Raw genomic sequence first — 23,118 nt, 5'->3', positions numbered from 1 at the left:
TAACATACATGATCAAAAATCCTCTCACGGCTCACAAAAGCACTTGTGGCAATGTACTTTCCATGACATCACTTCTGAGCATAGTAGAGACTACCTACCAATTACCTGGACTGTATGATACTCCATCAATTGTCAAGTGTAGGAATGTGTTTGCTGAATAAGCCAATAAAAACACAATTACAAAAGGTAACAAGATTGAAAATTATCTGCTTCACTCTGACAATATCCTTTTAGACAGCTTCTCATCCCTGTGGATTGTCTAACATTCTGCAATTTCAACTATGCCATCCATTAACTACAGCTGATGGCACGACAAGCTTCTGGAGTTTTCAAAACAGAACAAAGCAATGAAGTAAAATGCTTCAGAAGAAGAAGAAGAAGAGAGGAAGCAACAGCTGATCTCCACTGAAACAGAGGCCAATGCTTCTCAAAAGGCAGCAAACATAATGATTTCCCCTAAGCTTTCTGTGATAAATAGCTTCTATAAACCTGTGTAGGAGAGGGAAATACTTAATGAAGGCAACTAGCTCAGAACACATAGATAAAGGGAAGGCTTTAAAATGTATGCATTGAGAAATTCAGCACTCTGGGCTTGTAGGATGAAGGGAAAAGGAGCAACAACAAGAAGAAGAGATCTATGAAAGAACATGTAATAAAGCTACATCAGTTAGGGGAATAAAACATTAATACAGAATACTGCAATTCTCAGTTATATTCTGGTGAGTAAAGGATAGGTTGGACTGGATGATCTTGGAGGTCTCTTCCAACCTGATTGATTCTATGAAAGTACTGGATTCTAAGAAGGGTAAACTAGCCCAGCTCCTTTAAACTCAGTTTACACCAGTGGAGAATCTCAGAGCAGTGGGGAATCATCCCACTCCTATCACTTCATTGTCAATCAGAACTTTAAAACCAGGTTTAATCACAAGCTCAGAACTTTTGCCAGTGGTTGTATTTAGCCTGGTGATAGGTATGTTTTCTGTTCACCACAAAGAGCTTCAACTGCCAACTTACTACTTTAGTCACAGTTATTTTCCTTATCTGGACAAATTAGACATGTATTTTAATGTTGGGTTGTTTTTTTTTGTCTTGGTGGGCTTCTTGCTAAATCATAGAAGAGTCACATACAGCATTATATCATAATCTTATGAACTTATTTAATTGGTCAGTATAACCACTTCTAAGGCTTAACTAAAACTACAAGAAGCAACAAAGTCATTAGAGTCACAGAATCATCAGAGTTGGAAAAGACCTTTATGATCAAGTCCAACTGTAAAACGACTACCATGACCACTAAACTATGTCCTGAAGCATGACATCTACACACTTGAACACCTCCAGGGATGGCAACTCCACCACCTCCCTGGACAGCCTGTTCCAATGCCTCAGCAGTCTCTCAGTAAAGAAATTTTTCCTAATAACCCATCTAAACCTCTCCTGGTACTGCTTAAGCCAATTTCCTATCATTCCATCCCTAGTTACCTGGGAGAAGAGAACAACCCAACCTCATTAAAACCTCTTTTCAAGCAGTTGCAGAGAGCAGGAAGATGTCTCCTAAGCATTTAGGGTGGAGAAGAGAAAGCTCTTTGCACAACATACCTTCCAGCTCCCTCACCAGACTCATTGCTCTTCCCTGGACATCCTCCAGGACCTTAATGTCTTTCTTACACTGTGACAGCCAGAACTGAACACAATACTCATGCTGTGGCCTCACCAGGGATGAGTATAGGGGCATGAACACTATAAAAATATTAATTATAGAATAATAACTATTACTGAATAATAATAATAACAGTGATAATGGAATCCAGGGTTATTAATGATTTTTTTCACTAGTGTACAATTTCTTTGAAAGGAAAAGAACTACACAAAGTATTAGGTAATTCCTGTAGAATCATAGAATCAAGCAGGTTGGAAGAGACCTCAAAGATCATCCAGGCCAACCTAGCACCCAGCCCTAGCCAGTCAACCAGACCATGGCACTAAGTGTCTCATTCAGGCTTTGCTTCAACACCTCCAGGGACTGTGCCTCCACCACCTCCCTGGGCAGCACATTCCAATGCCAATCACTCTCTCTGCCAACAACTTCCTCCTAACATCCAGCCTAGACCTCCCCTGGCACAACTTGAGACTGTGTCCCCTTGTTCTATTGCTGGTTGCCTGGCAGAAGAGACCAACCCCACCTGGCTACAACCTCCCTTCAGGTAGTTGTAGACAGCAATGAGGTCACCCCTGAGCCTCCTCTTCTCCAGGCTGCACAACCCCAGTTCCCTCAGCCTCTCCTCATAGGGTTTGTGTTCCAGGCCCCTCACCAGCTTTGTTGCCCTTCTCTGGACATGCTCCAGCACCTCAACATCTTTCTTGAATTGAGGGGCCCAGAACTGGACACAGCACTCAAAGTGTGGCCTGACCAGTGCTGAGTACAGGGGCAGAATAACCTCCCTTGTCTTACTGGCCACACTGTTCCTGATGCAGGCCAGGATGCCATTGGCTCTCTTGGCCACCTGGGCACACTGCTGGCTCATCTTCAGCTTACTGTCTATCAGTACCCCCAGGTCCCTTACCTCCTGGCTGCTCTCCAGCCACTCTGTCCCCAGCCTGTAGTGCTGCTTGGGGTTGTTGTGGCCATAAGTGCAGAACCCTGCACTTGGCCTTGTTAAATCTCATCTCATTGGCCTCTGCCCACCCATCCAGCCTGTCCAGGTCCCTCTGCAGGGCTCTCCTACCCTCCAACAGATCCACACCTGCTCCTAGCTTGGTGTCATCTGCAAACTTACTGATGATGGACTCAATCCTCTTGTCCAGGTCATCAATAAAGATACTGAACAGGACTGGGCCCAGCACTGATCCCTGGGGAACACCACTAGTGAGAGCTGCCAACTGGATGTGGCACCATTCACCACCACTCTCTGGGCTCTGCCATCCAGCCAGTTCTTGATCCAGCATAGAGTGAATCTGTCCAAACCATGAGCTGCCAGCTTGGCTAGGAGCTTCTTGTGGCAGCCAGTGTCACAGGCTTTGCTGAAGTCCAAGCAGACTACATCCACAGCCTTCCCCACATTCACCAGGTGGGTAACAAATGTATTGGGATTATTCCTTCACCTCAGCCCAAGAGCAATTCCAGAAGTACTCCAGTACTGTATGCTCTGGCTTTATTATTTATTTAAATAAATAGAGGAGACACAGTCTCAAGTTGTGCCTGGGGAAGTACAGGCTGGATGTTAGGAGGGAGCTCTTCCCAGAGAGAGTGATTGGCACTGGAATGGGCTGCCCAGGGAGGTGGTGGAGTCACCATCCCTGGAGGTGTTCAGGAAAAGCCTGGATGAGGCACTTAGTGCCATGGTCTAGTTGACTGGCTAGGGCTGGGTGCTAGGTTGGACTGGATGATGTTGGAGGTCTCTTCCAACCTGGCTGATTCTATGGTTCTAAATAGAAACAGAAACATTTTTGTGAAGGAAAATGTGACTGATGAGGTTGGGAAAATTGCTTGTTGTCCCAAGGTGAAATCTGGGAGACTATCATGCCAGGACCCCAGCAGCATTTTCAGTTTCCTCAGACCAGATTTCTCACCTCCTACCTCTTCTGATATTCTGAGTCCAGGAACTTCCTCAGTGTTTCCACTCCAGTGTTATTCCTCTTCCTTCATCTGAACTACCTGAACTACTGTACTTGTAGCAACAGATTCCCATTACATTTAATTTCTCTATCCATTCCCTGAGTCTGCTGAGGTCTACTGAGGAGATTCTGCTTCAACCATACCCTACACATTTGCCAAGTGGCACAATTAAAAAGAAGTCAGAGATCCTTTACTGACAGGCTAATTTGGATGGAATAGAAGAAGAAAGAAAATACAAAGAAGTCAGGGATCCCTTACTGACAGGCTAAGTTGGATGGCATACAAGAAGAAAGAAAATACAAAGAAGTCAGGGATCCCTTACTGACAGGCTAACTTGGATGAAATAAAAGCATCTTGTTGTATGCTTGAGCCCAGATACTTTCAGATATGTAAAAATACAGATAATTCTTAGCTAAAAGATAATTAAATTGTAACACTGGGCATATTTTAATTGATGTCTCTAGAATAAGACTCTGTTTGCATGTGTATTAACTCACTCTTCTGATTCATATCAAAACACATACATATAATACAGAATACTATAGAAACACATGAGCAATAGCATGCAATAAAAGGCTCACATCCCTGGGCACTGAATACTTCTATTCAACTGAAAAACTGGGGGGTGGGGAAAAGGACAACCACAGTTTTTCTGCATTTCCTAGGTAAATTGCCATGGATTTTTTTCTTTCTTTCCTCTTTTTTTTCCCCCCTCTAAGTCAGTAAAGTCCAAATTATAATAAAAATAATTTAAAAAAATAGATTTCCACCCAGTGGAATGAAGATACCTGTTCTGACATGTTTTGATCTGCATCTGTAACAAGCTCCATTTAATCCAACCCTAGGATCCAGCATAACACCAGTCTTTTTCAGTCGGGCTGCTACATAACATGTCAGGTTCTAATCTTTACTGATGCATGGGATTCCTCTGCAGAATTTTTCTTCATTAGGTTTTATGAAGTTCCTGTTCACTACATCCTCAAATTTATCAGGATGCACCTGGATTGGCTCTGTAACAGTCAATTTATCAACCATTCACTCTAATTCGGTGTCACCTATAAATCCACTGAGGGTACTCTGTGTCTCATTGCAGTCACTGCTGCAGACCCAAAACAGTATCAGCCCCAGGAGCAATTCCTAGGACACTCCATGATACCAGTCGACAGCTGGACACTGCCTTTGATTACTACACCTACAGCAGCCCAGTGAGTTTTTAAACACCCCTAACAATCTTCTTGTCCAGGCTGTATTTCCTCAGCTCCTAGGTAGGGATGCTGTGATGGACAAAACTGAGTGTAGCAACCTCTAGCACATAGCTGAAGTCATTTCAGCACAGAAAGCAATTAAAATCATAGAATCAGTCAGGGTTGGAAGGGACCACAAGGATTAGCCAGCTCCAACCCCTTTGCCATGCCAAGGGACATCCTACTCTAGATCAGGCTGGCCACAGCCTCAGCCAGCCTGGCCTTAAACACCTCCAGCAATGGGGCCTCAGCCACCTCCCTGGGCAACCCATTCCAGCCTCTCACCACTCTCATGCTGAACAACTTCCTCCTCACGTCCAGTCAGAATCTCCCCACCTCCAGCTTTGCTCCATTGCCTCTAGTCCTGTCACTCCCTAATTGCCTAAAAAGCCCCTCCCCAGCTTTTTTGTAGGCCCCCTTCAGATACTGAAAGGCCACAAGAAGCTTACCTTGGAGCCTCCTCTCTGCAGACTGAACAGCCCCAACTCTTTCACTCTGTCCTCACAGCAGAGATGCTCCTCTGGTTATTCAATTAGGTTCTTCAGGTATGTTTTTGCTTTGCTAACTCCATGCTGGCTTTCTGATTGACCCAGCTAACAAACCCAAGTTGCCTGGATACAGATGAGGTGGTCCTTGACTTCTCATGGGATTGAGGGGAGAGGATAACTGGCACAGAGAATCCTCTGCTTTCCTTTTTGCTTTTACTAGGTACAGCCTTTGTTCGGCAGTCAGATGTATCCCGAGCACTGATTTTTCACAGACAGTAGTCAGCAGCCTTGCAATCACATCACTGAAGTCTTTCCAGAACTCCATTTATGTAGAGTGTCTTTAAGATGCTCCTAACCCCTGCCACTGCTGCTTTCTTTTGGATAGGTTACTGTCACACAAAAGGCTTTGCCCTTGGAGTCTGAGGTAAAAGAAAGCATTGAATACTCCCAGACTGTCTGTAGTGCCTACCACAGGTTTGACTTGTTCCTTTCTCAAAGGACTTCCACTTTTTAAGCTGCTTTTCCTATTAGTATACTTGTAGAGTCACCTTCTTGCCACTCTTCATTATCTCTAGCTACTTTATATATATATATATATATATATATATATATATATATAAATATATAGTACATGGCCTGAGATATGTATCTCAGATACATATCACATAAGTACAATCAAAGTATATAAAAGTGTCCTGATAAAAACTATCATAGGAGACTTTGGTGTTCATCAGTAAGACATATTATCAGAGATATGTAATTTTGGACTTTTCTGTACTCTAGAAGGGCCTCAGAAGTTTATTCTTATCTTTACTTTTTTCTTTTCCATGCTGTTGGTGAATTATACACTTCCAATTGCCAGATTTAATTCTATTGACCTTTCTTCTTCTAACCTCCTTCTTTCTAATCACAAGTTTTACCCCATTTGTATCTCCTTCGTGATTTCATGAGGCTCACTTGATGAATGTGGACAGAAGTGAACATCTGAAGGACATGACACTAAAGAGAGCAGACTCATAGCTAACCACTATCTTGACTATCATTCAAATCATCCTCTCAACTTCTCCTCTATTTCAAGCTTTCTGCATTCAACTTAAACACCCTTCCCAGGTCTTTTTTTCCCTAACAGACTCAGACATATTGGTAAGGGGGCCTCACGAGGCTCAAACTCCTTGCTGAACCAGGATCAGCTCTCAGGACAGACCAGGTTATTTAGGGCTTTAAATATCTCAGTGCATTGTCCCTCTTCTTTCTACACCAAGTATTTACTACTGTGGTTCCCAAGGCATTACATAAACTGCAGTACCTTAGGAAACCATGAAGACTATGGATAAACACTTGAGGATCAAAAGGCCTGCAATGATGGAGGAGTGCAATACAGGGAAAGGGAAAACACTAGAATTGTTTGGGACAGAGATACTATGACTGATTTGTAAAGGTAAGGTTTTGACAAAGCTAACATGCAAATCTTCAGCCAAACTACCATTGAGAATCTTTTTATCCTCAATGAAGGACTGAGCAGGAATGATACACAATAACTGCATCTGACATCACAGGCAGAACTAACAGAGAAGATCTCAAGTTGTGCCGGGGGAGGTCTAGGCTGGATGTTAGGAGGAAGTTGTTGGCAGAGAGAGTGATTGGCATTGGAATGGGCTGCCCGGGGAGGTGGTGGAGTTGCCATCCCTGGAGGTGTTCAAGAAAAGATTGTATGAGGCACTTAGTGCCATGGTCTAGTTGGTTGGACAGGGCTGGGTGCTAGGTTGGACTGGATGATCTTGGAGGTCTCTTCCAACCTGGCTGATTCTGTGCTATCCTATGAAGATCACAGTCAGTCCACTCATGTAGGCTATCTCAAGAAGGGAGAAAACAATTGGTGGTACCACTGCTTGTGAGGAACCCAAGGTGCTTTTTGGACATACAAATGCTTACACCTTATACATTCTGTGAGTTTTGTTTGGCTTTGTTTGTTTATAATATCCAGATATTGTCAATAAATAAGAAGATCAAGAATGAACACAAGAATACCAAATACAGTAAGCACTTGTAAACAACAGCAGCTATAAGAAGCAATCTTAATTTACAGGTTTTGGTAGAGGAATACATTACACAGCAATCCCCCAGTGTATCCAAAAACCAACAAGCAAGAAGTTCAGTGAATGACAACTGCTGCTTTCAGATCTGTCAGACTAGACTCTGTACCAGGTGCAAGCACAAGTAAAATTGGCTGGGACTGCAATGAACTGCTCCTCATCTCACTTTCAGGGTTGGAAAACACCAAGCCCTAGAAATCATTTCAAGGTCACTTTGCAACAGATGGGAGAATTACTATAACTCACAGCTAGATCAGGCACTGCAGAAAAATATTTCAGAGTGCACGTTGCAGCTGGTAGATGCAGAAGGCAATGTCACAAGAGTCTGTGCCAACATTATCCCAAAGTTTTAATTGAAGGCTTTAGAGAATCTCCTGTCTCTGTATCGCTACTAACTGTCAGACACTGACACTATTCTGAGGATATAATTAACCATCAATGGATAAAATATGTGATAGCTTTTGCTTTCTGTAATTTGTTAACCAGAATCCCAGACATTCTGATTTTCATTTTGCTAGACATTGCACATGACAAAGAAGGTATGCTTAAAATACTGTGAGCTTCTGCCTTCCAGCCTTATTTTGTTCTCAATTTACAGCAGTTCAGCATGAATATGCAGAAAATTTCTCAGAGTAGCTTGCTTAGAATCATAGAATCAACCAGGTTGGAAGAGACCTCCAAGATCATCCAGTCCAACCTAGCACCCAGCCCTAGACAATCAACTAGACCATGGCACTAAGTGCCTCAGCCAGGCTTTGCTTCAACACGTCCAGGGACAGCGACTCCACCACCTCCCTGGGCAGCCCATTCCAATGCCAATCACTCTCTCTGCCAACAACTTCCTCCTAACATCCAGCCTAGATCTCCCCTGGCACAACTTGAGGCGATCCCCTCCCTGATTGCCTGGGAGAAGAGACCACTACTGCCAAGGGTTAGGGCTGGTTTAGCTCAAACGAGGACAACTGCACAGGCTGTATCTCAAAATTTCCCCTCTATTACATTTTACACTCGTTCTGCAGATTAAGAAAGGGTACTTTTAAAAGACAAAAGATCTCAAGCCTGCTAAACACAAGCAAGTAGGCTAAAAAGTAAGGTAAGACAAAACAAAGTCACTAATGGAATAACTTTGGAACCATTACATTTGCTTGTGGTGACAAGAACGATCAATAAATATTAACAAATGAATTTACAAGGCTGAATGATTAAGAGGCAAAAAAGATCTTGCTGGTCTTAAAGTCTTCCTGATCCCCATAGTTAACCAGTTAATCTTCTAACTACAAACATTCTTTCACATAATTTGTCTATGTGTGCATGCCAGGGCAGAAAACATTTAAAGATTACATCAGTCCCTTAAAATTCAACACATAAACCCTTATGATGGAGGTTACTCAAATGAGTCGTTTCAAAGCTAAGGTCACTAAAAGCTTTAGATCATTTCAGTATTTTAATTTGTCAATAGACTCAAGGAAGTGGGAATTGCACTTTGACAATGAGTAGTATGCATTAAGGTCAAGGTTAAAACCTCAATCTAGCAATAAACAATGTAATTTCAGTTTCATGGAATTCATAGAATTTCATAGAATCAGTCAGGGTTGGAAGGCGCCACAAGGATCATTTAGTTCCAACCCCCCTGCCATGCCCAGGGACATCCTACCCTAGAGCAGGCTGCACAAAGCCTCAGCCTGCCTGGCCTTAAACACCTCCAGCCATGGGGCCTCAACCACCTCCCTGGGCAACCCATTCCAGCCTCTCACCACTCTCATGCTCAACAACTTCCTCCTCACACCCAGTCTGAATCTCCCCACCTCCAGCTTTGCTCCATTCCCCCTAGTCCTAAGAAGTCCCTCCCTAGCTTTTTTGTATACCCCCTTCAGGTACTGGAAGGCCACAAGGTCACCTGGGAGCCTCCTCTCTGCAGACTGAACAGCCCCAACTCTTTCAGTCTGTCCTCACAGCAGAGCTGCTCCATGCCTCTGACCATCCTCATGGCTCTTCTCTGGACATGCTCCAGCATCTCCACATCCCTCTCGTAATGAGGGCTCCAGAACTAGATGCAGTACTCCAGGTGGGGTCTCACCAGAGCGAAGTAGAGGGGTTTAATGTGAATATTCTATCATTAGATGCCAAAAATAGAGAAAAAATCCAAAACAACAGTACTGGGGACAAGGGGAAAGGAATACTTTGATACTTTGACATATTTTTCTAGAAAATAAAAAACTTAAATAAATAAAAAACTCCAAAACAAAACAAAACAAAAAAAAAACCAAAAACCCCAACCAAACAAACCAACACAAAATCAACAACTGATTGGAAGGACCTGTAGGAGAAATTAAATCTATAAAAACTGAAACAGGTTAAATAATTCTTTCTCACTAAGGTGTTGAAGAAAAGCCTGGATGAGGCACTTAGTGCCATGGTCTAGTTGACTGGCTAGGGCTGGGTGCTAGGTTGGACTGGATGATCTTGGGAGGTCTCTTCTGACTTGGTTGATTCTGTGATTCAGTAAGCTGCATACTACTTTGCCAACAGTACAAAGATACAAAGTCCCTGTAGCCTGCTTATTACTCAGTTCTGTTGGTGCATGAATTATCAGAATGTCAACCCCACTGCTTTCTTATAGATCCTAACTTTCCATGTGGCACAAATATATTCAGGTTACTGGGACACATGTTGATTATCTAGTTCCATTTTATGGTAAAGTTCAATCAAGAAGCCTTAGAAAAGACAAAACAGTTTGAATGATGAGTCCCACTAAAAATATTTTTTTTTCTTCCCCCTCCTCAGTCTTAAATTTACTTCCAACTGCAACAACCAAGTACCAGTTCTGGAGCCCCCATTACAAGAAGGATGTGGATGTGCTGGAGCATGTCCAGAGAAGAGCCATGAGGATGGTCAGAGGGCTGGAGCAGCTCTGCTATGAGGACAGGCTGAAAGAGTTGGGGCTGTTCAGTCTGCAGAGAGGAGGCTCCCAGGTGACCTTCTTTTGGCCTTCCAGGATCTAAAGGGGGCCTACAAAAAAGCTGGGGAGGGACTTTTTAGGCTCTCAGGGAGTGACAGGACTTGGGGGAATGGAGCAAAGCTGGAGGTGGGGAGATTCAGACTGGGTGTGAGGAGGAAGTTGTTGAGCATGAGAGTGGTGAGAGGCTGGAATGGGTTGCCCAGGGAGGTGGTTGAGGCCCCATGGCTGGAGGTGTTTAAGGCCAGGCTGGATGAGGCTGTGGCCAGCCTGATCTAGAGTAGGATGTCCCTGCCCATGGCAGGAGAGTTGGAACTAAATGATCCTTGTGGTCCCTTCCAACCCTGACTGATTCTATGACTCTATCAACAAATGCCTTCATACATAAAGGGGCATGAGGCTCTGACAGGAGTTGCAGTGTGTGCATGGCACTTAATTTACATCATACAAAGCAATGGTAAGACATAACCAGAACTAAAAGTTTATAGAAGCATTGAAATAAAAAAAGTACATACCTCAGGAAGAAAAAAAGACTTTCATGAGAACAAAGGAATAAAACTGTGGTAAAAGAGTCTATTGTCACAATGATGAGATGGTTAATAGCTTGTTATTAGAAGTCTGATTATATGACTAGTTATATACATATATACATAGGTGTATATATCAGTGTGCATATATATACACACATACACATAGATGTTCACTTGTTAAAAAGTCAGAACAAAGCAAACAGTGAAATGGAAAAAAAACCAGATTATTCTAATGGTTTAGTATCAGAGGACATTTTATAGGGCATTTTCCTAGTGAGTTTTCCAGGGGTGGGGGTTTTATATTTTGAAATCTGTTCCTCTACAGCATTACCAAACAAACCTGAGTCACCATCTGCTCCACAACAACATTTCACAGTGAAATGCCGAGCAATGCTTACAAAGCTTCCTCTTCATCCAATGTTCTTTGCTCCAGGAATTTCCTATCTTCCTTCTTCTCATTTTGCAATGTCACTTTGAATATTCCTTTCATTAGGTGATGTTTCTAGAATGAATCATGTCACATCTAATCTTCTATTTTTGTAACATGTTTGTGGGCTATTTAAGCTTCACTTGAGCAGCAGAATTATTGCATGAGATTTCATTTTGTCATAGCCCTCAGACATGTTTTGCTGACAGTGTTTACTTACACACTTTAAAGAAGGTGCATCTATCATGAAGAAAATATAATTCTTTGGATTTTGTGCTAGAAGAGAGACTAACATTTTTGAAACAAGAAACTTAAGTCTCAGCCCTTGTGCTAGTTTGAGTCTAGCTAGAATGTTTTGGTGAGAAGAACTAGATTACAGGCTGTGAAAAGGAAGCAATGGTGCTGTATACTTCACTCGTAGGCTTGCTGAGATGTATAAAAACAAGAACATAAATATAGATAACAGAGTCTTTCTCTCAGCTTTTTGGTCTGCCCCTCTGTGCTAGTTTGAAGCTAGCTAGAATGATTTGGTGAGAAGAATGAGATTACAGGCTGTGAAAAGGAAACAATGGTGCTGTCTACTTCACTCATAGGCTTGCTGAGATGCATAAAACCAAGAACATAAATATAGACAACAGAGTCTTTCTCTGAGCTTTTTGGTCAAGAATCCAAACATAGATAAGGGAGTTGGTCTTTGTCTGGGCTCTGGGCTGCATTCCTCTCTAACCTCACCTTTCATCACCCTGATTAATCCACTGTGCTTCCTAACTCCCCTAGCTGATCTCCATTCTTCCTTGGGGCACAAGGCAACATCTAGGGTAAGGCTGAGGGGTGGGAGAAGGTGGAAGGGTGGTTGGGAGCCCCTCCTGGGGACTCAAAATAGCAGGAAAGGCACCATTATGAGTTTATTAGGGTGGCATCACAGTTGTTTTGAAAAGAACTTTGAGGAGAAGACTACTACTTGGATGTTAGAAACTGCAAGTAAGACTAAAGTAACTCTCAAAGCTGACTGCTTACTGAAGAACTGGGATGGAAATTGCTATTAAAAATGAAAAATCACTGTTTCATTGTAAAATAGTAGCTGGAGCTATTGTTCTTTCTTACTTGGAGTTCTATCTTGCTGAATTTAGTGAAGCTTTCCAGATTTTTTCCCCCTATTTACTTTTACTTGGTGCTGTCCTTTGCACTAGCATTTTACCTCTACGTAGCGCTTGTGGCATCCTCTAGGGTTTTGGCTGGAGGTGGTCTGTGAATTGGATTGCTGAAGGACATAAGACAAAGTTAATGTGACCCGTGTTACTGGTCAGAAAGAAACTGAGAAGTGCCATTGCCATGCCACACTGTATGCTGTAGTAGTGCATTCACTGCTTTCTTGCCACATGCCTTGTGTTCCACGTGCTCCTAGGAAATTTCACCTTCACGCTTTTGCTACCTTTGTTTTGGTCTTGAATGCTTTGCACTCACTAGCTAAGACTACATGTCAAACATACATTCCAAATTACAGCTAATTGGCTTAGAAAAGTTAAGTTAGTTGTAGACAGTTAAGATGCATTCCCATCATCCAAGCAAGATGGACAGAAGAAGCAAGAGTTCTCAAGGCATTCATTTGCTAGGTGACTTTTAGAAATGAAATCTTAGAGCCTTAGTTTCTTTACATGCAGGTGAGCATAGATACTACGAGGGCACTGCCACACAGGAAAAACACACCACCAAAAGAAAGGTTCCCAAGATCCTTTACACCAAGCACAAGGAAAGCATGAGGCTATTTTTCAGGTATTGAAACATGAACAAGATGTCAATACCTTGAATGCAATGGCAGAACGAACGCGAGTGGGAGAGATTAAATGTCACAATACCTCTCAGGAATTTAGATCTCATGAGAGATATTAAGACACAACACCAGAAAATGAGGTCTACCTTCTGTCATGGAAGAGGTATGGCCCACACAAGGTAGTGCAGATACTCCTTCTATTGCCTGTCACGATCACGAGTGCAACTTATTCACGAGTGTTGATGTGCGTCAGTATGCCTATACATAGACATACACAGCCCTTCACGTGTGTTTGTTTCAGACAGAAAAATCTAGGCAGCAACTTCAGCAAACTCTGCCTTCAGAGCCTTTTGAAACCTTGCTCCACTGTGCTTGTGAACATATGCACACACGAGCACATGTGCATACATACATAAAGAACGGGGGAAATAGCATTTGAGATCTGTTAGTTCTGGTGAGTGGTTCTGATGACAATAATTAAGGCAGAGTTTTTATTAGTCACCATCTCAGCTAACAGAAATTATAAGTAAGGATATGCCTCCCACTTCATCAGAAGTGATTTCTGGGAGTCCTCATCATATTCTTTTAGGGAAATTCATGAAATCCTTGATGTGAACAGAGAAACAGTTCTGGTTTGCTTTTTCTCCCTGTCAACTGAGGAGGAGAAAGCCAGCTGGGAAATGCCTGATTTGCTTTAACTTGTGTCTGCAGAGCTAATGAAATGATTTTAAGAAAGCAACACAAGCTTTCATTTCTATACAGCTTTAAGCACAAAGCAAACATGAAAATGCAGATTCTCAGACATGAAGGATAAAAAAAGGCAGCACAGGATGCCACTGAAAAGGACAATTCAAAAGTATATTAGGAAGTTTTCATGCCTGTCAGTAAGGAATGCTGTGTGCCAAACACTGCAAGAGTGCATGCAAATCTAACTGATTTTTCTCTTTTCACATTACAGGTCATAAACAAATCATAATATTGTACTCATGCAAAGGCTAATTGCAAAAACTAAGTTAAACACACATCACACCCCCTCTAAAATAGTCCTAGAGTAGATTCCATAGGTGCTCAAAAATTCTAAAGGTTATTCAGATGACTGTAGAATGAAAGAAAGTCTCACTTACCATAAGTGAATTCGGTCTATAATTGTGAGGGTATTCCTCAGAGAAGTACTCTGTATTGTGGTCCAGCCTTTTATGTCCTCCATATTCATCAGCATCAGAGTCCAAAAGGATTTTATACTTAAAAATGACCATTAAGGAATCATGCCAAGTTACTGTCAGATGGGAAAGAAATCAAAACAAACCCTAGACAAGCTGCTGCAACATAATTCATGCTAATATACTCAGTATACAGAATCACAGGATCAACCAGGTTGGAAGAGACCTCCAAGATCATCCAGTCCAACCTAGCACACAGCCCTGTCCAGTTAACTAGACCATGGCACTAAGTGCCTCACCCAGGCTTTGCTTGAACACCTCCAGAGATGGTGACTCCACCACCAACCTGGGCAGCCTGTTTCAATGCAGGAAATTTCTCAGAGTAACTTGCTTAGAATCACAGAATCAACCAGGTTGGAAGAGACTCCCAAGATCATCCAGTCCAACCTAGCACCCAGCCCTAGCTAATCAACTAGACCATGGCACTAAGTGCCTCAGCCAGGCTTTGCTTCAACACCTCCAGGGACGGTGACTCCACCACCTCCCTGGGCAGCCCATTCCCATGCCAATCACTCTCTCTGGCAACAACTTCCTCCTAACATCCAGCCTAGACCTCCCCCAGCACAACTTGAGACTGTATCCCCTTGTTCTGTTGGTGGTTGCCTGGGGGAAGAGAGCAATCCTCACCTGGCTACAGCCTCCCTTCAGGTAGTTGCAGACAGCAATGAAGTCACAGCAAAAGTAATGCTAAAACAAATCTGAGAAAACTTGAGTGGAAAAATACATATAACAGATAGAAGCGAATTTCCTCTTACCACAGTGACTCCTAGCAAAGAAGCTTTCAGTCTCTTCTGGAATCTTCCATGAACAAATTCACAGTAGCTATGCAGAGCATTTTAGTGGCACAAGTGATTTGAACTGTGTTTAAGAAGTGACCATCACAAGCAATTAGCGCTCAGCAATATTTTGAAGTCTGTCAATATATGACAGAGAGTTAATAAGAAAAGCTTACACTTTTACTGAAAAAACCCTCACAACTCGGAGAGCTTTTCAGAATAAAACCCCAAACATTTGAATTATTATAGCACAGAGGAAGAAAAGAAAGCTTATACAATATAAATAACCTTTTATGAACAACAATAGAAAACCTTTTAAGGGACAAACATTCTGACTTCAGTTGTTAAATGGGGTGAGTTACTTAACAAAGTGTAACAATGAGTTGAAGTAGCTTTACAGATAATTAAAGGGACTCAAATATCACAATATCACCAAGGTTGGAAGAGACCTCATTATAAATAGATTTAGAAAAACAAAAAAAAAAAAACAAAACAACAAAAAAAAAAAAGAAGAACATCAGAAAATGTAAGAAAATAAATGGGGAAACAAAGAGCTAGCATACTGCAAAGTAAATTTCTTCATATCTGGGGTAAAAATAAATAGTTACAATTTTATGGACACTTCAGTACTTCTGAATTTCTTGTTTGGACATAACTAAAATCTTTTTTTCTTCCTGAAATGTACAAGAGAAAAGTCTCAATCTCCACTCCTCACCACTCAAAACAGAAAGTGAAATAACATTGCTCTATGATCCACAACCTGCTTCCTTTATTTTAAATCATAAAAGCAAAAAAGGTTGGAAGAGACCTCCAAGATCATCCAGCCCGAGACAATCAAACAGACCATAGAATCATAGAATCAACCAGGTTGGAAGAGACCTCCAAGATCATCCAGTCCAACCTAGCACCCAGCCCTAACCAATCAACTAGACCATGGCACTAAGTGCCTCATCCAGGCTTTGCTTCAACACCTCCAAGGACAGTGACCCCACCACCTCCCTGGGCAGCCCATTCAAATGCCAATCACTCTCTGTGGCAACAACTTCCTCCTAACATCCAGCCTAGACCTCCCCTGGCACAACTTGAGATTGTGTCCCCTTGTTCTGTTGCTACAACTACCTCCCTTCAGGTAGCTGTAGACAGCAATAAGACAGAAGAATCCCATTTTGCTAGAGCTTGTATTTAATAGGATTAGGGAAGAATGAAGCAACATTCTTTCAAGCCAGTGGTTCTTAAACTGCTCTTGGGCTTCTCTGATTGGTGAGCCTTTTGAAAACAGGCCTTCTAGAAACTCTAGGGATTTTGATAACAACAGAATTATTTTTATCTAAGTCTTTTTAAAATCCTATCAGATGAATTTAGGCTATTTCAAAACTTCTATCTTACCAATGTAAATCTTTAGCAACAAGACTGAAACAGAACACACAAAAAAACCCCAGCACAAACTAAAAGTAACTGCAATTTTACTCTGAATTATTTCAGTTTAAAAGACTGCACAGATTTTGCTGACAGAAGGCAAGGAAGAAGAAAAATACACACACATGAGGAAAATAGCAGAGCTGTCAATTAGTTACCAAATCACTCAGGTTAAGTAATCCCTTCCCCACAAAGTATTTGCAGAAAAATGAGAGAAAGGTCCAGAACTGCCAAGTTGGTTGTTGATTTCTAAAGGGCAAGTGCCCAAAGGGATTAAAAACTGATCACCACATTTTCTGGCAGTCTTTAAGGGGTTTGGAGTTTGTTTACTTTTTTTTTTAAGGGAAAAATAAAAAGCAGTTAGGAAAGTTATAAGTAGCCAGCTTTAGTCCTCAATGACTTATATGAGGGAACATCTCTCTCAAGCATTCTAATCCTTCCTTCTGTGATCTAACCCACCCTGTACATTAAATTTAATCATTTATCAATGATGCTGAAAGCCTTGACATCTCTAATCCTTTAAAACTATTTACAGCAAATGTGGCCAGTAGGACAAGGGAGGTTATTCTGCCCCTGTACTCAGCACTGGTCAGGCCACACCTTGAGTACTGTGTCCAGTTCTGGGCTCCTCAATTCAAGAGAGATGTTGAGGTGCTGGAGTGTGCCCAGAGAAGGATGATGAAGCTGGTGAGGGGCCTGGAGCACAGCCCTGTGAGGAGAGGCTGAGGGAGCTGGGGCTGTGCAGCCTGGAGAAGAAGAGCCTCGGGGTGACCTCATTGCTGTCTATAGCTACCTGAAGGGAGGTTGTAGACAGGTGGGGTTGCTCTCTTCTGCCAGGCAACCAGCAATAGAACAAGGGGACACAGTCTCAAGTTGTGCCGGGGGAGGTCTATGCAGGATGTTAGGAGGAAGTTGTTGGCAGAGAGAGAGATTGGCATTGGAATGGGCTGCCCAGGGAGGTGGTGGAGTCACCGTCCCTGGAAGTGTTGAAGAAAAGCCTGGCTGAGGCACTTAGTGCCATGGTCTGGTTGACTGGCTAGGGCTGGGTGCTAGGTTGGACTGGCTGATCTTGGAGGTCTCTTCCAACCTGGCTGATTCTATGAAATGCAATTGTTATAAATATACTAATTTTAAAACTATTTATCCCATTTTCTTAATCCAGGCTATAAAAGTACCTCTAGCAGTGCTCTCCAGCAGTACAAAGTTAACATCACTCTCTCCACACCTCGCAATGATCATATTGGGTCTAAATACTTTCAGCCCTGAATAAGAGAGTAAGTGGAAAAACAGCTACCTTGGCAAATGCACCTATCTGCCACTTTCCACATTTCAGAATTTTACTAGCATCTATTTTTTTAAGGACTACTTTCATGAAAACATTTAACACCAATTGTGCATTTTAATTCATGACACAGTAGAAGTAATTTCTTTTGCAGTAGGGTCTCTTTTGATTCAGCAACAGAGTGCTAGAAATATTAACCTGTACTGTGAAAAAATAGTCCAATTTCTGTTCACTTTGATGTTCTGACTACATTTCCTAGACACTACAGAGGAGGAGAATAGCAAAAGTGATGAACTCTTACAGAGCTGGAAATGGAAAGGCAGTCATTATCTAACACATTAATTACTGAATTGCTATGCTTTTATGCATTTTCAAATACATATTTTAACAGATATTTTTTTACTATTTAATATTTTTCATGTTTAATGACACATAAACTACCACTAAATAAATGCAAATCACTAAATAGGATAATTTATATTTTGTTACTCAGCCTTTACCTTTGATAAAATAATCCAAGTATTAGATGTGAGGGTGATGGTCCAGCATAATTAACAGCTTTGAAGAAGGGCAGAGAATAATTTCTACTAACCAACTGCTAAACTGTTTAAATCTGAGTACTTACACAGAAATTACTGTTTTCTGTATGGTCTGAGTTGAATTACATAAACAGGGTAGCCAAATATACAGAAAAAAGACTGTAGGTCTAGGACTAAATAAATGCAAATCATAAAATAGGATAATTTATATTTTACCTTTACCTTTTATATTTTGCCTTTACCATTGGTAAAAGAATCCAAGTATTAGATTTGAGGGTGATGGTCCAGCATAATTAACAGCTTTGAAGAAGGGCAGAGAATAATTTCTACTAACCAACTGCTAAACTGTTTAAATCTGAGTACTTACACAGAAATTACTGTTTTCTGTATGGTCTGAGTTGAATTACATAATCAGGGTAGCCAAATATACAGAAAAAAGACTGTAGGTCTAGGACTAAATAAATGCAAATCATAAAATAGGATAATTTATATTTTACCTTTACCTTTTATATTTTGCCTTTACCATTGAGAAAAGAATCCAAGTATTAGATGTGAGGGTGATGGTCCAGCAAAATTAACAGCTTTGAAGAAGGGCAGAGAATAATTTCTACTAACCAACTGCTAAACTGTTTAAATCTGAGTACTTACACAGAAATTACTGTTTTCTGTATGGTCTGAGTTGAATTACATAAACAGGGTAGCCAAATATACAGAAAAAAGACTGTAGGTCTAGGACTAAATAAATGCAAATCATAAAATAGGATAATTTATGTTTTACCTTTTATATTTTGCCTTTACCATTGATAAAAGAATCCAAGTATTAGATGTGAGGGTGATGGTCCAGCATAATTAACAGCTTTGAAGAAGGGCAGAGAATAATTTCTACTAACCAGCTGCTAAATTGTATAAGTCTGAGTACACTTATAAAGAAATTACTGTTTTCTGTATGGTCTGAGTTGATTTACATAATCAGGGTAACCAAATATATACAAAAAGACTGTAGGTCTAGCACTAAATGAATGCAAATCATAAAACAGGATAATTTATATTTTGTTACTCAGCCTTTACCATTGATAAAAGAATCTAAATATTAGATGTGAGGGTGATGGTCCAGCCTAATTAACAGCTTTGAAGAAGGGCAGATTATAATTTCTACTAACCAGCTGTAAAATTATCTGAGTACTTGGAAAGAAATTACTGCTTTCTCTATGGTCTGATTTAGGGTAGGATGTCCCTGCCCATGGCAAGGGGGCTGGAAATAGATGATTCTTGTGGTCCCTTCCAACCCTGACTGATTCTATGATTTGATTAACACAAACAGGGTAATCAAATATATACAAAAAGACCATAGGTGAATCTGATAGTTTCATCTTCCTCTCTTCAAAATCTCTTTTAAAATCAGGATTGGGAATTGGTTAATAGATTTGATTTTATTGCACAATTAAATGTTCAAGCATCCATATTTCTGGTTCTTCGGAGCTTTCCAAGCATGCAGCTGTAGTGTGGATATACACATAAGTATTTATTTTCCTTCTAGCTCCTATCTACATTGGCTTTCATATTGTCAATATAGCAAATATGCCTCATAGAGATTTCATTTTTATCCCTTGCTACCATTTCACAGTATCACAGTATCACAGTATCACCAAGGTTGGAAGAGACCTCACAGATCATCAAGTCCAACCCTTTAGCTTTCTGAATGATATTCAATACTAGAATAACTGGAATCTCAGTGGTCAGGCTGAATAAACTGGCAAGGCAATGCAGAATAACTGACACCATTCAACTGCATTTAGCAGTTGAATACACAAGGATTTTCAACTGGCTGACTAAAAAACATCACTCTAAGTCAACCATGCAGACTACAAATACATATGGAATGACCCTTATGAAGTGTGGCTTAGACAACTATCATGGTGAAGAGAAGACTTAGAGGTGATCTAATCAATGTTTATAACTACATGAGGGCTGGGTGTCAAGAGTGGGGGACTCTTCTAGTTGCACTCCATGATAGGACAAAGGGTAATGGACATAAAATACAGCACAGGAAGTTTCACCTCAACATGAGGGAGAACTTCTTCACTGTAAGGGTCACAGAGCACTGGAACAGGCTCCCCAGAGAGGTTGTGGAGGCTCCTCCTCTGGAGACTTTCAAGACCTGTCTGGATACCTTCCTGTGCAACTTGTGCTAAACTCTGGTCCTGCTCTGGCAGTGCAGTTGGACTTGATGATCTGTGAAGCTCCCTTCCAACCTCTAACACTCTGTGATTAACACACCAGGACTGCCTTGTACTGCATCTCCTGGTTTTGTTTTGGGGTTTGTTTGTTTTTATTTTCTGTTTTGTTTGAGTTTGCTTGTGGGAGGTTTTGTTTGCTTGAGGTTTTTTTTTTTTCTTTGCTTGTTTGTGGTTGTTTCAGTACTTAAGCAATTCAAAATTGGAAACTACATGAGGCATATTATCTGAAATTACATTTTCTCTTTAGTAAGAAGCTTTTGTTTTTTTTCATTCCCAATACAACCAGACATTAAGATGTACAAGATATAGTGCTAATTTTGTGTGCAAGTTTGAAGCAGGCTAGAATGTTTTGGTGAGAAGAACTAGATTACAGGCTGTGAAAGGAAAACCATGGTGATGTCTACTGCACTCATAGGCTTGCTGAGATGTATAGGAACAAGAAATAAAACCATGGATAACCACTCTCACTGGGGCTGCTGGCTGAGCTGCATCTTACTCTCTAACCTCACCCTCCATTTTGGACCAATCCACTTTGCTTCCTAACCCCCTGGCCAAACCTCCTTTCTTCCTTGGGACTGGGGAAAGGTTGAGAGGGGTATGGGGAAGGTGAAGGGGTGGTTGAGAGCCCCTCCTGGGGACTCAGGTTTCTGGGAGGGCTGTTGTGTTTCTGTATTACCTTTTCCCTTGTCTATTTCTGTCTGTAACTGTATATACTGTAAATATCTGCTTGTATATTGTGCTAGCTGTAAATATAAGCTTCATTCATATTTTCAGAGCCAGATGAGTCTAGTCTGGTGATTACTAAAGTGTGGGGGGCAGGGAACACCCAAACCATCACATTTTGTTAAGGTGATTTTACTTCAGGAGACAAGAAAAAAACCTCCCTGTTTTCACTTTGAGAACTTACTGTATTTCCTGTGTAGAGCTCTGGCTGCATCTGTTCACTTTTAAGATGCAACCCATGGTTATTCTAAGAAAGAAATAAAATAGGATGAGTTAACTCACTATCTCCTTCTTCAAAGCTGAAACTGACTGCACATAGGGTTAGAGATACAATAAAGGAAAAAGCCAAGTGCAGCACTTGACAAGTGCCATTTATTGGTCATAAGTGACTGACTTCTTGTATGCTTAGCCTTAGGACATTGAACTGGGAGTGCAGTCAGTCATGGAATTGGTGTTTACCTTTGCTGGTACAGCTACCAGACAGAGAGCCACAACATACTGAACTCTCTTTTACTCCATGCATTCACTGGATTCTCAGGTTCCATTTTTTTGTTAGTGTAATGGGTTAGTTTTCTGGGAGGTGTTGTGGGTTTTTTTTTGGTTTGTTGGGTTATTTTGTTTGGTTGGGTGGTTTTAGGTTTGGTTTTGTTTCTTTGTGGTTTTTTTTCTATATTTACTTATCATTAAGAACTTCTCTGATGCTATTTAAGAAAGTCACTACTAAAAAGTTGCAAGGGAGAAGAAAGCCCACATAGGTAAGTAAGGTGACCTTCACTTTACCCACAGAAGGGTGGGGCATGATATCATAAGCAAATCTGAAGGAGAAGAGGTAAAAATGAGAAGTCACAGGATAGGCTCACCTGGATGGGCACAACACTGTGGTCAGTTTTAGGCACCTCAATACAAGAAAGATATTGAGGTGTTGGAGCATGTACAAAGAAAAGCAACTAAGACGGTGAAGGGTCTAGAGAATGAGTCTTATGAAAAGCAGCTGAGGGAAACTGGGACTGTTAAGTTTGAGCAAGAGTGGGCTGAAAGGAGACCTTATTGATCTCTACAGTTAAAAGCAAAAAGTAATCAACCAGGTTGGAAGAGAACTCCAAAAGGACAATATAAAGTAGTAGGTGATGGTCTTTTCTCATGGGTAATTAGTGACAGAAGAAGAGGGAATGGCCTCAAGCTGCACCAGGTAGGTTTAGGCTAGATGTTAGGAAAAAGAATTTCACAGAAAGTGCAGTCAGGCATTGGAACAGGCTGCCCAGGGAGGTGGTTCAGTCACCATCTCTGCATGTGTTTAAAGGTGTTTTAGCTGTGGCGCTTAGCGATAGAGTTTAGCGGTGAACTTGGCAGCACAGAGTTAATGGTCAGACCTGGTAATCTTAAGGGTGTTTTCCAACCCAAATGATTCTTTGATTCTATGATTGATTTTACTGGCATTGCCATTTCTGCTGTACATTAACACTACTGCAAAGACTTGCCTCTCTGACTGTCAGACGCCACCCGAGATTTATTGATGCAAGCCTAATGATTTGCAGTTAGTGCATTTATCAGCAGCAATATCAAATCTATTCTATCTGTCACTGTCATAAATCAATCCTCTGTTTGCTTGAGGCAGGAGGTGTTAGACAAAGCATGATAACAACCACAAATACGCTGTTGGTAGCTGGCAGTTCTATTACCAATAGAAACTTTAGTTTAGTGAATGAAAGCTAGTATGAACCTTTAGAGTTTATCAAAGGCTTTTTATAATTCAACCTATTTCTAGCACATGATGTACACAAGAGTATACTGCACACACCT

General features: G+C 41.2%; 1 protein-coding gene across 3 annotated transcripts in view; it reads right to left on the bottom strand.

The window, feature by feature from the left end:
• GBE1 (1,4-alpha-glucan branching enzyme 1) overlaps nt 1-23,118 on the bottom strand; it is a 158,186-nt gene that overhangs the window by 3,542 nt on the left and 131,526 nt on the right. For 2 of the 3 annotated variants that reach the window (XM_064152290.1, XM_064152292.1), the window contains exons 15-16: nt 14,250-14,369; nt 12,553-12,615 (exon numbers count right to left, since the gene is read on the bottom strand). In XM_064152290.1, the coding sequence (XP_064008360.1) occupies nt 12,553-12,615; nt 14,250-14,369 (183 nt within the window). The remainder of the gene's footprint in view (nt 1-12,552; nt 12,616-14,249; nt 14,370-23,118) is intronic. The other variant, XM_064152291.1, reaches the window with a different exon arrangement.

The sequence above is a fragment of the Pogoniulus pusillus genome, chromosome 12 (assembly GCF_015220805.1).
Source record: "Pogoniulus pusillus isolate bPogPus1 chromosome 12, bPogPus1.pri, whole genome shotgun sequence".
NCBI lineage: Eukaryota > Metazoa > Chordata > Aves > Piciformes > Lybiidae > Pogoniulus > Pogoniulus pusillus.
The sequence above is the reverse complement of the archived record's forward strand: the minus strand, read 5'-3'. Positions and strand labels throughout refer to the sequence as shown.